Below are 16,484 nucleotides of genomic sequence, written 5' to 3' on the forward strand. Positions count from 1 at the left end.
AACTGAAAAAAAAGGTTCCGGTCCTCATTAAGATAGCTAGGTGAGAACCACAGCCATAGTAAGTACATGTACTCTTCTCTCTCTTTCACAGATCTCCTCTGTTGGTCTATGCTCTTCTCTCACTTCCCTGCTCCCCTTGGTCATTGATCCCTCTAATCCACTGATCCTGTTATCCTCTCTTTCTCTCTACAGCTCTCCTCTCATCTGTCCATCTCTCTCCTTCACACTTCTCCCTCTTCTTACTCCCTCTCCTTACTCCCTCTCCTTCTCAAGCGCCCACACACACACACAACGCCCAGAGCAGAAACACACACACACAACTGGCTGCTTGTACAAAGTTCTCTCAATCCATTAGCGCAAAACTCAACTCATGTGATCTGGTGAGCTTGAGAAATCAATAACCCAGGTGATCACTGACAGGAGCGTGGCTTAGGAGGACAATAGGGGATTCATAGATCTCCTTTCAAAGCCCACCATCTGTGGAAACAACCACCCAGAAATCTAAACTAGCATGAGAGGTCATCACAACACACTTCCTATGCAAAACAGCATACACCTTTAAGTACTTTAGGAAGAAGAAGAAGATGAGACACAGAAAGACAGAAAGAAAGAAAGAGAGAGACGGAAAGAAGAGAGAGTGAGAGAGAAAGAGAGACGGAAAGAAGAGAGAGAGACGGAAAGAAGAGAGAGAGACGGAAAGAAGAGAGAGAGAAAGAAAGAGCGAGAGAGAGAGAGAGTGCGAGTGAGGGACCACTGAGGCTGCAGACAGCTGTATAGCCATCTTGTCTGGATGTTTAGATGTTCTCAGTGAGTCTCAGTGGAGATGTGTTCTGCACCATACAGACACACAAACAGACACACTGAGCTTTCGCTCCAGCTGACATGGCAGCGTTTGTTCTGTATTTCTGTTCAACTGATGTTAGTGGCAGATGGAGCAAAGCAACTTATCCCATCAAGGGTGTGTGTGTGTGTTTGGTCTGAAGGACGAGAAGCATTGGTAGTGTGTGTGGGGTACAGACAGACAGGGTTAGGGGGTACAGACAGACAGGGTTATGAGGTAGACAGACGGGGTTATGGGGTACAGACAGACAGGGTTATGAGGTACAGACAGACGGGGTTATGGGGTACAGACAGACGGGGTTATGGGAGACAGACGGGGTTATGGGGTACAGACAGCTTGTACAACCCACACACACACACACACACAAACACACACACACACACACACTTTCTAGTTAGTCAGAGGCATTGGGGATTAGGATTGTCAGAGTTTAAACCCTGTACTCGATGTGCAGCTATGCTTTCTCCACGCCCTTCACCCTCCACGCCCTCAACCCTCCACGCCCTTCACCCTCCACGCCCTCAACCCTCCACACCCTTCACCCTCCACGCCCTCAACCCTCAATCCTCCACGCCCTCAACCCTCCACGCCCTTCACCCTCCACGCCCTCAACCCTCCATGCCCTTCACCCTCCACGCCCTCAACCCTCCACGCCCTCAACCCTCCACCCTCCACGCCCTCAACCCTCCATGCCCTCAACCCTCCAACCCTCCAACCGCTTCACGCCCTCAACCCTTCAACCCTCCACGCCACCAACCCTCCACGCCCTCAACCCTCCATGCCCTCAACCCTCCAATCCCTTCGCCCTCAACCCTCCACGCCCTCAACCCTCCACGCCCTCAACCCTCCACGCCCTTCACCCTCCACCCTCCACGCCCTCAACCCTCCATGCCCTCAACCCTCCAACCCCTCAACCCTCCAACCGCTTCATGCCCTCAACCCTCCACGCCCTCAACCCTCCACCCCTCAACCCTCCAATCCCTTCACCCTCCAATCCCTTCACCCTCCAATCCCTTCACCCTCCACGCCCTCAACCCTCCAACCGCTTCACGCCCTCAACCCTTCAACCCTTCACGCCCTCAACCCTTCAACCCTCCACGCCCTCAACCCTCCACGCCCTCAACCCTCCAATCCCTTCACCCTCCAATCCCTTCACCCTCCACGCCCTCAACCCTCCAATCCCTTCACCCTCCACGCCCTCAACTCTCCACGCCCTCAACCCTCATATCCCTTCACCCTCCACGCCCTCCACGCACTCAACCCTCCAACCCCTTCACCCTCCTCACCCTCCACGCCCTCAACCCTCCACACCCTTCACCCTGTACACTCGTACCCGTATCCAGATTGAAAAGGGCTGATATGGGCACTAATAAGTGTCTAAATTGGAAAGTTAGAGGCTGTACAGTAACATGCCAGAACTCAGGCTCTGTGACTTCAGAACTCAGGCTCTGTGACTTCAGAACTCAGGCTCTGTGACTTCAGAACTCAGGCTCTGTGACTTCAGAACTCAGGCTCTGTGACTTCAGAACTCAGGCTCTGTGACTTCAGAACTCAGGCTCTGTGACTTCAGAACACAGGCTCTGTGTTTCCCAACTCTGTATGGGTTGACTGACATACATTCTGACTTTAGGCAACTTTTGCAAACACTAAAATAGTACATGAGTGAAATGCTGTAAATTGAGAGGACTATGTATTTTGAAAGATGTGAGGTTGAGGATTATAATAAATATTGCTTTGATGTCATACAATCAAGCCAAACAACGGAGAGTCCAAAATGTGCTCTTCAAAATTCCATATCATAAAATTCATGTAATATACAATGTTCATGATCTGGATGTGTGATGTACAGTTACAAGATGACATGGCCTCATGACATGGGCCAATACCCTGGGTTGTTCTGAACAGAATGAGCCCGTTTGTCTGAACAGAATGAGCCTGATCATTTGCTGCGTCACACATACCTGAACGCACTAATCACTCCATTCTATACGCACCAAAATTACATATCGGTTTCTCTGAATTGCCCTGTGAAAGCCTAACATTGTAAAGATAATATTTTATCATGTTTGGAAATAGAACCAGCTTTAAAACGACGCTGCCCTCCTGACGTGTGATTTATAATGGACCGTTTTGGGACTGCGTAAACAACAGTAATGGTGTGACGGCGGGGATAGAGGGCCGTTTTGGGACTGCGTAAACAACAGTAATGGTGTGACGGTGGGGATAGAGGGCCGTTTTGGGACTGCGTAAACAACAGTAATGGTGTGACGGCGGGGATAGAGGGCCGTTTTGGGACTGCGTAAACAACAGTAATGGTGTGACGGCGGGGATAGAGGACCGTTTTGGGACTGCGTAAACAACAGTAATGGTGTGACGGCGGGGATAGAGGGCCGTTTTGGGACTGCGTAAACAACAGTAATGGTGTGACGGCGGGGATAGAGGACGTTTTGGGACTGCGTAAACAACAGTAATGGTGTGACGGCGGGGATAGAGGGCCGTTTTGGGACTGCGTAAACAACAGTAATGGGGTGACAGTAATGGTGGCGGGGATAGAGGGCCGTTTTGGGATTGCGTAAACAACAGTAATGGTGTGACGGCGGGGATAGAGGGCCGTTTTGGGACTGCGTAAACAACAGTAATGGTGTGACGGCGGGGATAGAGGGCCGTTTTGGGACTGCGTAAACAACAGTAATGGTGTGACGGCGGGGATAGAGGGCCGTTTTGGGACTGCGTAAACAACAGTAATGGTGTGACGGCGGGGATAGAGGGCCGTTTTGGGACTGCGTAAACAACAGTAATGGTGTGACGGCGGGGATAGAGGGCCGTTTTGGGACTGCGTAAACAACAGTAATGGTGTGACGGTGGGGATAGAGGGCCGCGTTGCAAACAAACAAACAAAACAACACGTGTGCTTCCTCTAGTTCCTCAACGACACAACTAGGACAGATAAAAACAGTGTGCTTCCTCTAGTTCCTCAACAGCACAACTAGGACAGATAAAAACAGTGTGCTTCCTCTAGTTCCTCAACGGCACAACTAGGACAGATAAAAACAGTGTGCTTCCTCTAGTTCCTCAACAGCACAACTAGGACAAATAAAAACAGTGTGCTTCCTCTAGTTCCTCAACGGCACAACTAGGACAGATAAAAACAGTGTGCTTCCTCTAGTTCCTCAACGGCACAACTAGGACAGATAAAAACAGTGTGCTTCCTCTAGTTCCTCAACGGCACAACTAGGACAGATAAAAACAGTGTGCTTCCTCTAGTTCCTCAACGGCACAACTAGGACAGATAAAAACAGTGTGCTTCCTCTAGTTCCTCAACGGCACAACTAGGACAGAAAAAAACAGTGTGCTTCCTCTAGTTCCTCAACGGCACAACTAGGACAGAAAAAAACAGTGTGCTTCCTCTAGTTCCTCAACGGCACAACTAGAACAGATAAAAACAGTGTGCCTCCTCTAGTTCCTCAACGGCACAACTAGGACAGATAAAAACAGTGTGCTTCCTCTAGTTCCTCAACGGCACAACTAGGACAGATAAAAACAGTGTCCTTCCTCTAGTTCAGTGGTCACCAAACTACGGGATACGTCCCGTCAGCACATTTGGCCCGGCCCTCTGAACAATACCAGAGACGCTATCGAATTTTTTTCTATTTGGCCTCCAGAAAAAAAATCCTAGGCCCGGCCCTGTCAAAGAGAGAACGGAATAATGGCGAAAAGGTTAGGTAAGAGAAAAATTGATTCAGAATGCAGGGTATTTAACCTGCAGTGGACAAACAATTTTTTTTTTGTTCAATGCAAAGAAAAGGCTGTTTGTCTCATCTGTCAAGAGACGGTGGCGGTATTCAAAGAATACAATCTTCGCCGACACTATGAATCCCGTCACAAAGACAAGTACGATAGCTTGCAAGGCCAAATACGAGCAGACAAACTCTCAAAGCTAAAAAGTGGACTACTATCTCAGCAGAATACATTTATACGCCAAGCTCAGCTGAACCAGGCATCCGTTCGGGCCAGCTTTCGGGTTGCTAAACTGATAGCAAGAAGCGGTAAGCCTTTCACTGACGGAGAGTTTGTTAAGAAATGTATGGATGCTGTCGCGGAGGAGGTGTGTCCCGAGAAGAAAGATGCATTTAATGCCGTAAGTCTGTCGGCGAGTACAATCACCAGACGCGTTGAAGAAATCGGGAGTAATGTATATGCCCAGCTGCAGCAGAAGACGAAAGAATTTGACTTTTTTTCATTAGCACTGGATGAGAGCACGGACGTGTAAGACACAGCGCAACTGCTCATTTTTATTCGTGGAGTTAGCGCAAACTTTGAGATATGCGAGGAGCTGGCAGCCCTCCAAAGTCTCAAAGGGACTACAACGGGAGAGGATATTTTTGACAAAGTGTGCCAAACCATGGAGAAGTTGGACCTGGACTGGTCAAAGCTAGCTAGCATCACGACTGACGGGGCTCCTAGCATGGCGGGCGAAACTCGCGGTCTAATAGGACGCATGAACCGGGAGTTGGAAAAAAGGTGTCTCACCGCCCCGCTACGAGTCCACTGCCTAATTCACCAGCAAGCACTGTACTGCAAAGTGTTGAAGTGGGATTCTGTAATGAAGGTTGTGGTGTCGTGCATAAACTTCATCAGAGCAAAGGGACTTAAACACAGGCAGTTCCAAGAATTCCTGTCTGAACTGGAGTCTACGCACGGAGATGTGCTGTACTACACAGAGGTCCGATGGCTGAGCCGGGGCAGAGTTTTGAGGCGTTTTTACGAGCTGCTACCCGAAATTAACGCATTTCTTCATTTAAAAGACAAAACTGTCCCAGAGCTGATCGACCCAGAATGGAAATGGCACCTCGCATTTTTAACAGACGTGACAGAAATACTTAACAGCCTTAACTTGCAGCTACAAGGCGAGGGGAAACTCATTTGCGACATGTATTCACACATAAAAGCATTTGAGGTGAAATTAGCGCTGCTTTTGGAACAAGTGAAAAGCGCAACTTCGTCCATCTTCCTGCTACCCAAAACCTGTCGACAGAGAACCCAGCGGTCCCGTTCCCAGCTGAAAAGTGCGTGGAAGCACTGGAAATGCTGAAGGCGGAGTTCGGTGTGCGATTCAGTGAACTACATGTTCATGCAAAAGAAATCCGTCTTTTTCAGAACCCCTTTGTTGCCGACATTGATGAAGCCCAGCCTTCATATCAGTTTGAGTTGGCTGAGTTACAGAACTGTGATGTTCTGAAAGACGCATTCAAGCCCAACAGTCTCATTGACTTCTATGCCGCCCTCCCAAACGACACATATCCAAACATCAAAAACACGCAATGAAAATGTCCACAGTTTTTGGCAGCACGTATATCTGCGAGAAAACCTTTTCTCGCATGAAACTGCTGAAAACCCCGATGAGATCAAGATTGACAGATGAACATTTGCATCAGTGCTTGAGACTGGCTGTAACTAGAATGGAACCTGATATTCAACTTCTCACCAGCCAGATGCAGGCCCACAGTTCACACTGATGAACATACATAGGTAAGCTCACTTTTCTGACTTGAATGAGTCATTCTGAGCATAAACAAATATAATCATAATAAAATCTACTGGGATAAAATCCATCTTTACAACCATACTGGTAGTGAAATGTATTGTGCTGTGTAGGTGCTGTATCACTTAGTTCAGTTTCTCAACCTGCTTCTTTTGTGGTTTTCACAGGGAAGTTGATGAGAGAGAGCTGCAAACAGCGGTGTCTACAAGCCTACTGGAACCTACAAAAGGATTATAAGGAAGGAACACAAGAACTTTAAGAGACTGCTCATATGTGTCAGAGAGATTCTGCTCTGACAACTGAGCTGAACTTTTATCTGTTAAGATTGTGCATGGCACGACAGAAAGTTAATGTTCCATGGCTTTTTTTTCTATGAAGAACCCAGAGAGAGTTATTTAGTTATTATTTATTTCCTGTTTTTTCAGTGAAGAACTCAGAGAGGGTTATTTAGTTATTATTTATTTCATTAATAGTGTTATTATTTGTTTCCTGACTTTTTTTCTGTAAAGAACCTGGAAAGGGTTATTTGGTTATGTGTGGCTTTCTGGAAAACAATACATTTTTTAAGCTCCCCTACGATCGTCACACTTTTTCTGTTACAAACTGACACCGGCCCCCCATCAGAGAAGGGAAAAGTTATGTGGCCCTCACAGGAAAAAGTTTGGGGTCCCCTGCTCTAGTTCCTCAACGGCACAACTAGAACAGATAAAAACAGTGTGCTTCCTCTAGTTCCTCAACGGCACAACTAGGACAGATAAAAACAGTGTGCTTCCTCTAGTTCCTCAACGGCACAACTAGGACAGATAAAAACAGTGTGCTTCCTCTAGTTCCTCAACGGCACAACTAGGACAGATAAAAACAGCACCTTACAGTTGAAGACTTCTTCTTTCAGTCATAAAAGTGCAAAGAAATGACTTGGGAACTGTACACTTTGGAGAGGTGTGTGGTGACTTGGAGATACTATTTAGTCCTCTCATTCAAACTCTTGTCCTTTTCTTGTGTCATGTTGCACCTATCTTACATTTCCCAGGAATATTCTCAACATGTTACTGAACGTATCCAGAGGATTTTCAGATTTTCATTATCAACAAATGCGGTGAAAAGTGCAGTCAATGTCAAATTGACATAAAATCAACAGTTGTAACATTTGGATTCAGTCTTGTGTCAGGTGAAAGTTGTGTCCTCAACTTTGGCCTAATAATCTCCAAACTATTTCAATTACTACCATGCTTGTGCTTTTCATATTTCCTCTGTTAAGAAACATTTAAAAATGTAGCCCGATCCATATAACCCAATCGCCACGAGCATAAAGGGTTAAATAGAGGTTCCACTCCAAACAGAAAACTCACCTCTGCAGGCGGATCTGATAACCACATGAGTTCCCGTCCCCTACACTCTCAGCCCTCTCCGCAGCCACCCGCTCCGCTACCTAAAACACAATGAGAGGAGAGAGTACACACCTGCAACAAGCACACATCAGAAATGAGACGATACGTATATTCAGAAAGGTAGGACACACACCTGGAACAGGTGCAATACACACACACACACACACACACACCTGGAACAGGTGCAATACACACACACACACACACACACCTGGAACAGGTGCAATACACACACACACACACCTGGAACAGGTGCAATACACACACACACACACCTGGAACAGGTGCACACACACACACACACCTGGGACAGGTGCAATACACACGCACGCACACACTACTTACAGATATGGCACTGATGCGACGTGGCTGGGTGCAGACCACCCTGCAGACTGAACCCATGCCCCTCTCTATGTAGTCATCCAGGATAAACTGGGTCACCTGGGTGGTCTTACCACACCCAGTCTCTCCACTGACCACCAGCACCTGGCTGGACCTGATCAACTCCACCAACTCCTGATGAACCAGAGAGAGGACAGTGGGAATACGGCAAGAGCCTTTCTGTCGGATGAAAACCTCTTATCGTCCTTAATAACTTAACCTCTTATCGTCCTTAATAACTTAACCTCTTATCGTCCTTAATAACTTAACCTCTTATCATCCTTAATAACTTAACCTCTTATCTTTTCAGGAAATGGAAAACAAGTCAATATTTTAACAAACATTAACAAGCATTTTAAAACTTCTGACGCTATTTAGAATACATTCATTGGTCCTGGAGTTATGAAATGTTCAGAGTACATCGAGGGGAGTTGCTTTCAATACATGTACAAAAACAACAACAAAAGAGTGAACATATACAGATTGACAACCATTTCTGTATGGACGTCGCTTTGAGTACGGGGTCATTGTTATGCTGACACAGGAAAGGGCCTTCCCCAAACTGTTGCCACAAAGTAGGAAGCACAGAATCATCTACAATGTAATTTCATGCTGTAGCGTTAAGAGTTCCCTTCACTGGAACTAAAACAGCCCCTGACCATTATTCCTCTTCCACCAAACTTTACAGTTGGCACTATGCATTCAGGCAGGTAGCGTTTTCCTGGCATCCACCAAATCCAGGTGAAGAGTGATTCATCACTCCAAAGAACATGTTTCCACTGCTCCAGAGTCCAATGGCGCTGAGCTTGACACCACTCCAGCCAACATTTGGCATTGCGCATGCTGCCCAAACCATGAAAAACAACCGCAGACCATTATTCCTCCTCCACCAAACTTTACAGTTTGCACAACGCATTAGGGCAGGTAACGTTCTCCTGGCATCCGCCAAACACAGATTTGTCCGTCGGACTGCCAGATGGTGAAGCGTGATTCATCGCTCCAGAGAACGAGTTTCCACTGCTCCAGAGTCCAATGGCAGCGAGCTTTACAACACTCCAGCCGACGGTAGCGAGTGTCTCTACCGAGGACAGGTGATTAACACGGGCTGCTTGCTCCAGCACTTGGCAGTCCCGTTAAGTGAACACGTGTGGCCTTCCACTTCGCGGCTGAGCAGTTGATGTTCCTAGACGTTTCCACTTCACAGTAAAAGCACTTACAGTTGACCGGGGCAGAATTTTGACGAACGGAGTTGTTGGAAATGTGGGATCCTATAACGGTGCCACATTGTAAGTCACGGAGCTCTTCAGTAAAGCCATTCTACTGCCAATGTTTGTCTATGCAGATTGCATGGCTGTGTGCTCAATTTTATACACCTGTCAGCAACGGGTGTGGCTGAAATAGCAAAATCCACTCATTTGAAGGGGTGTCCACACATACAGTACCAGTCAAAAGTTTGGACACACCTACTCATTCAAAAGTTTTTCATTATTTGTACTATTTTCTACATTGTAGAATAATAGTTTACACATCAACAATATTCAGGAAATGGAAAACAAGTCTAACAAATATGGAATCATGTAGTAACTAAAAAAAGTGTTAAACAAATATATTTCATATTTGAGATTATTCAAAGTAGCCACCCTTTGCCTTGATGACAGCTTTGCACACTCTTTGCAATCTAGGCATTCTCTCAACCAGCTTCACCTGGAATGCTTTTCCAAAAGTCCTGAAGGAGTTCCCACATATGCGGAGCACTTGTTGGCTGCTTTTCCTTCACTTTGCGGCCCAACCTCATCTCAAATCATCTCAATTGGGTTGAGGTTGGGTGATTATGGAGGCCAGATCATCTGATGCCGCACTCCATCACTCTCCTTCTTGGTCAAATAGCCCTTACACAGCCTGGAGGTGTGTTGGGTCATTGTCCTGTTGAAAAACAAATGGATAGTCCCACTAAGCGCAAACCAGATGCGATGGCATATCGCTGCAGAATACTGTGGAAGCCATCCTGGTTAAGTGTGCCTTGAATTATAAATAACTCACTGACAGTGTCACCAGCAAAGCACCCCCACACCATCACACATCCTCCTTTATGCTGGGAACCACCAATGCAGAGATCATCCGTTCACCTACTCTGCATCTCACAAAGACACAGCGGTTGGAAACAAAAAATGCAAATTTGGACAGATCTCCACCGGTCTCATGCACATTGCGCGTGTTTCTTGTCCCAAGGAAGTTTCTTCTTATTGGTGTCCTTTAGTAGTGGTTTCTTTGCAGCATGAGAGACAGTTTCATCATAGCGCTTGATGGTTTATGCGACTGAACAAGAAGAAACTGTCAAAGTTTTAGACATTTTCCGGATTGACTGACCTTCAGGTCTTAAAGTAACGATGAACTGTCATTTCTCTTTGCTCATTTGAGCTGTGCTTGCCATAATATTGTCACGACTGACCACGAGAATCCAAATAAGTCAGATAAAGTTTGCAATGAATAACTTCAATCAGACCCCCTTTCACCAAAGGAATGAGTTTTGTCTCAACAGACCTTTTTGCCACTGAAACTCTAAGACGTTCAAAAGCGAATACTGGAACAATATTTTGAACGTAAAACATGGGCAATGGTCAGGGGCGATCTCTAGAACACTAACGTAATTATGTTTGTTATTTTGTGATGTCATTAAAAATTTCATAAAGGAAATACTGTAACTTGAAAAGTTCACACACTACATACAGTTGAAGTCGGAAGATAACATACACCTTGGCCAAATACATTTAAACTTAGTTTCACAATTCCTGACATTTAATCCTAGTACAAATGACCTGACTTAAGTCAGTTAGGATCACCACTGTATTTTAAGAATGTGATATGTCAGAATAATAATAGAGAGAATTATTTATTTCAGCATTTATTTATTTCATCACACTCCCAGGGGGTCAGACGTTTACAATTATTCAATTAGTATTTGGTAGCATTGCCTTTAAATTGTTTAACCTTGGGTCAAACGTCTTCACAAGGTCCTTCACTGTTGTTCTGGGATTGATTTGCACTTTTCACACCAAAGTATCTTCATCTCTAGGAGACAGAACGCGTCTCTTTCCTGAGCGTATGACGGCTGCGTGGTCCCATGGTGTTTATACTTGCGTGCTATTGTTTGTACAGATGCACGTGGTACCTTCAGGCATTTGGAAATTGCTCCCAAGGATGAACCAGACTTGTGGAGGTCTTGAGCAAATTTTTTTTTTTTTTTTTTTTTTGGGGGTCCCATGATGTCAAGCAAAGAGGCACCGAGTTTGAACTACATCCACAGGTATACCTCCAAATGACTCAAATGATGTCAATTATCAGAAGCTTCTAAAGCCATGATATCATTTCCTGGAATTTTCCAAGCTGGTTAAAAGCACAGTCAACTTAGTGTATGTAAACTTCTGACCCACTGGAATTGATACAGTGAATAATAAGTGAAATAATCTGTCTGTAAACAAATGTTGGAAAAATGACTTGTGTCATGCACAAACTAGATGTCCTAACCGACTTGTCAAAACTATAGTTTGTTAACGAGACATTTGTGGAGTGGTTGAAAAACGAGTTAATGACTCCAACCTCAGTGTATGTAAACTAGTTTGAATGACTCCAACCTCAGTGTATGTAAACTAGTTTGAATGACTCCAACCTCAGTGTATGTAAACTAGTTTGAATGACTCCAACCTCAGTGTATGTAAACTAGTTTGAATGACTCCAACCTCAGTGTATGTAAACTAGTTTGAATGACTCCAACCTCAGTGTATGTAAACTAGTTTGAATGACTCAAACCTCAGTGTATGTAAACTTCTGACTTCAACTGTAGATGAAGTTTCCATACTATGGGTTGTGCATATGATATGAAAAACTGTTTTTGTTAAGAGAGGGATGTGATTTGAGAAGCTATTAAAGAGATAATTGCCCCGTTCAGAGAGATCCCAGGCATTTCACGTAAATACATTAATGATTTCTTGCTCAAAGGGGGCGGCGGTTCGTGTGCAAAGTAAATGGTTATTGTAATTAAGAGTAGTTTCTGAATGTGTCAATGTTAAGTGTCTCTGTCCCTCTCTCTCCTGTCATTCCACTAGGGACCTGCTCTCAGCGTATTACGTCTCCAGTCAATAACCGATGCAGACTGTGTGTTTATCCTGTGTCCCCATGTAATTAGCTAGTATATAAATACTTAAACCAATGTGCAGTACTGAATCATAAGTAAAGTTTCAGGGTTTTGCAGATGCAAGGAGGTTATAACAGTTCAGAACGATGATATGATACGAGGTTAGGATTGATAAGTTGACTGTTTAAAAGGATGTAATAGGTAAAGACCTTTTAGAATTTAATTGGAAGATGGTAACTCTTTAAAGAACCTCTCTCGCGGTGCCCCAGATCCTAATGAGTTAATTGTTACATGATTCATTTAACAATTAAACATATTTAGGTAATTAGATCATTAACAGTCTTCAGATTAATGTTAAAGTCAAGTCACGACAAGGTGGAATCGGTCTTATACCAAAGGGGATATCTTCTGTAAACCAACCCTACCTTGTCACAACACAACTGATTGGCTCAAGCTTATTAAGAAGAAATTCCACTATTTAACAAGGCACACTTGCTAAATAAAATACATTCCAGGTGACTACCTCATGAAGCTAGTTGAGAGAATGCCAAGAGTGCGCAAAGCTGTCAAGGTAAAGGGTGGCTACTTTGAAGAATCTCAAATATAAAATATATTTTGATTTGTTTAACACATTTTTGGTTACTACATGATTCCATGTGTTATTTCATAGTTTTGATGTCTTCACTATTATTCTACAATGCAGAAAATAGTAAAAAATATATTTAAAAAACTTGGAATGAGTAGGTGTGTACAAACTTTTGACTTGTACTGTGTGTGTGTGGCACAGAGGTCAGTTGATTAGGTACACCATACCGTTTCTGCAGTCAGCATGCCAATTGCACACTCCCTCAAAACTTGAAACATCTGTAGCATTGTGTTGTGTGACAAAACTGCCTTTTAGTGTCCCCAGCACAAGGGTCGCCTGTGTATTGATCATGCTGTTTAATCAGCTTCTTGATATGCCACACCAGTCAGGTGGCAAAGGAGAAAGGCTCACTAACAGGGATGTTAACAAATTTGGTGACAAAATTTGAGAGAAATATGTTTTTTTGTGCATATGGAACATCTCTGGGATCTTCTATATCAGCTCATGAAACATGATGCGTTTATATTTTTGTTCAGTGTAAATTTAAATTGGCAAATGTAGTTGCAAGGTTTTCATCAATCAGAAACGTTTTACAAGATGAGATCCTATTCTTGTCTTAGGTAAAAACGCCCACATTGGTAAGCAGAGGCCTAGCATCCACATGGTAGGCAGAGGCCTATAGCATCCACATGGTAGGCAGAGGCCTATAGCATCCACATGGTAGGCAGAGGCCTATAGCATCCACATGGTAGGCAGAGGCCTATAGCATCCACATGGTAGGCAGAGGCCTATAGCATCCACATGGTAAGCAGAGGCCTATAGCATCCACATGGTAGGCAGAGGCCTAGAGCATCCACATGGTAGGCAGAGGCCTAGAGCATCCACATGGTAAGCAGAGGCCTAGATCATCCACATGGTAAGCAGAGGCCTATAGCATCCACATGGTAAGCAGAGGCCTATAGCATCCACATGGTAAGCAGAGGCCTATAGCATCCACATGGTAAGCAGAGGCCTATAGCATCCACATGGTAAGCAGAGGCCTATAGCATCCACATGGTAAGCAGAGGCCTATAGCATCCACATGGTAAGCAGAGGCCTATAGCATCCACATGGTAAGCAGAGGCCTATAGCATCCACATGGTAGGCAGAGGCCTATAGCATCCAAATGGTAAGCAGAGGCCTAGTATCCAAATGGTAAGCAGAGGCCTATAGCATCCACATGGTAAGCAGAGGCCTATAGCATCCACATGGTAAGCAGAGGCCTATAGCATCCACATGGTAGGCAGAGGCCTATAGCATCCAAATGGTAAGCAGAGGCCTAGTATCCAAGTTCATCATGAGGAAAAATATGTCTCAGATCTTACCTCTTTTTTTCCAAAGGATGGAAGCTTTTCCCTGAATTTCTGCCAAAAGATAAACAGGAAACATGAATTACTACAAGCAGTCCATCAATAGATGTTGAGAACTAACAACATCTCACCACCAGTTCTATTGGTGTTATGATAACATGTGTGTTTATCAATAATAAACACAGTAATTATAATACTGCTCGTTTTTTATGAAGTGAATTGTCACCAGCATGTCTAGGTATTTAGAGTCCGCCTTCTTCCTCTCTAGATCTCTCTTTAACTGCTGGTCCAGGGCATTCTCCCTGACCACCTCCTGAAACAAGTACTCCAGGTCTTTATCCTTCCCTCTCCTCTCCTTCTCCTCCCTCTCTTCTTGGGGTTCAGCTTTAAGGACATCCTGTGGGAAGTAACTGAAAGGCAGGACAAAGAGACATGATTGTGAATTGCTTTAACAAGTGAGCATGGCAATAGGAACAACAACAACAACCCTCAAATCTAGAAGTTAGCCTACCGTTGTGATGTGAGTGGAGTGTTTTGTACTGGCCTCTCCTCATCCTCCTTCTTCTCTTGTTTGAGATCAATTTTCAGGACATCCTGAGAGGGCTCATCACCATCAAAGTAACTGAAACACAAATCAGGTAAATAACAGTGTTGTAGTAAATCACAGGCTGAATGCGTTATGTTTCAAAAGCATAGAATGTAGCCGATGATGGTGACATGAGCCCTCCTAAATATTCCACAAACTTAGGAGATGTAAAAGGAGTTTTTATAGTATGCAGCTGCAGCAAGCAGGCTCATGTCCACAACACACAGAGGACCCATGCATAGGGACTAACGATGTCCTGGAGACTAGGGTTAGGGCTGGGGCCTGTGGACCTGAACACATCACATCACATGACATCACTGACTGACTGACTGTCCGTGTCACAGTACATGACAGAGCCTACTGCAGCTGTACTCTTCTGAGAGACTGGGAGTGTTCGACATTGCAATCAACTTTAAAGGCGAGTCTAGACTGACTGATCTACAAATCACCTTGAATCTCAAATAACTACTCAAAGGTATTTGTTGATCAGTCAGTCTGTCAGAATTTACCCATAATACATCACGGTTTTGATGCTCTCAAACACAGCCAGGAAGACAGTGCCTTACCAGTGGCTGCCTCTGTCCGGTGCTGACGGGGTTGAACGCCAGTGCTCAGATGTGGAGGGGTGGGCCTCCCTGGCTGGGCATGTCGGCCCTCTCTGGACAGTGTTCAGCAGATTAGTGATATGCTGTTCCCTGGACTCATCCATCTGAACCACTGCCCGCTACACCGCGAGGGAAAACCAACTGCATTAGTACAGAGTTAATCCTGATACATGCTAGATGCTATAGATTTATTCGAGATACGTAGCTACTTCGTAGCAGATATAGCTAGTTGTCAGCCGTGATAGTCAACGAGACTAAGTAACGAGAGTTGACTACCAACGACAACAACCCAAGCAAGCCACTACACACCAGATACACAGGTGCCTCTGTAACTAATGTTACACCACTAACCGATTTTCTCTCATTTTCTTTCCTCTTCAAGCCTCCCCATTTGGCGTACCACAGTCCGATCTCCCGGCCCTTTAGATGCGGGGGTGGACGGTTTGGTCCCCCACCTCTCCCGCCTCGTTCTCCCCGGTCCTCCCTCGACTCCGTTTCGGTGCTCCGCGGATGTCCACCACCACTCGACCCAGCTAGGCGGTCCCACCTCTCCCGGCTCCCATCCCGTCCGAATCCTCGACCTCCTCTTCGGCCACCTCGTCGGCCGCCTCTGCCCCCATAACCTCCATAACTCATAACGCCTTCAAAACCACAGAAACACAGCTATGGCAAGATAGCAGTGCAAGACACCGTCTGTAGACTTACAAATTGGGACTAGCCAGCTAGCTAAAATTGCTGCACTATTCGAAACCTTTGCCTTGGGATTTGCTAGCTAACGTTAGCTAGTAAACGTTAGCCGGCCCGTGGATCAAGTAGATGTGCTAAATTAATAATTGTATATCTCGAAGCGTGTACATATTTCAGATGAAGTTCAAAATACCTAAGTAGTTGAATGTGAAATAAATAAATAGCATTTCCGCTGATATCAAGAGAAAATTAGTATTTTTTTTTGCAAGGATGTGAGTCTTGTGTATAGATATATATCCTGTCGCATAGTTTACACAACAATGAAATAGTCGAAGGATGATGACGTTCCCCTCATGATTGGCCAGGGAGGATAGGCTTGGTTCACGC

General features: G+C 45.0%; 1 protein-coding gene across 2 annotated transcripts in view; it reads right to left on the minus strand.

The window, feature by feature from the left end:
- dhx36 (DEAH (Asp-Glu-Ala-His) box polypeptide 36) overlaps positions 1–16,439 on the minus strand; it is a 55,984-nt gene extending 39,545 nt beyond the window's left edge. Inside the window, exons 1-8 of one of the 2 annotated variants that reach the window (XM_065024214.1) lie at positions 16,291–16,437; positions 15,762–16,051; positions 15,372–15,529; positions 14,731–14,841; positions 14,446–14,629; positions 14,235–14,273; positions 8,117–8,287; positions 7,733–7,812 (exon numbers count right to left, since the gene is read on the minus strand). In XM_065024214.1, the coding sequence (XP_064880286.1) occupies positions 7,733–7,812; positions 8,117–8,287; positions 14,235–14,273; positions 14,446–14,629; positions 14,731–14,841; positions 15,372–15,529; positions 15,762–16,051; positions 16,291–16,324 (1,067 nt within the window). In that variant the 5' untranslated portion in view covers positions 16,325–16,437. Of the gene's footprint in view, positions 1–7,732; positions 7,813–8,116; positions 8,288–14,234; positions 14,274–14,445; positions 14,630–14,730; positions 14,842–15,371; positions 15,530–15,761; positions 16,052–16,290 lie in introns of both variants that reach the window. The other variant, XM_065024215.1, reaches the window with a different exon arrangement.
- Between the last annotated feature and the right edge of the window lie 45 nt (positions 16,440–16,484).

Source organism: Oncorhynchus nerka, linkage group LG11 (genome assembly GCF_034236695.1).
Source record: "Oncorhynchus nerka isolate Pitt River linkage group LG11, Oner_Uvic_2.0, whole genome shotgun sequence".
Lineage (NCBI taxonomy): Eukaryota > Metazoa > Chordata > Actinopteri > Salmoniformes > Salmonidae > Oncorhynchus > Oncorhynchus nerka.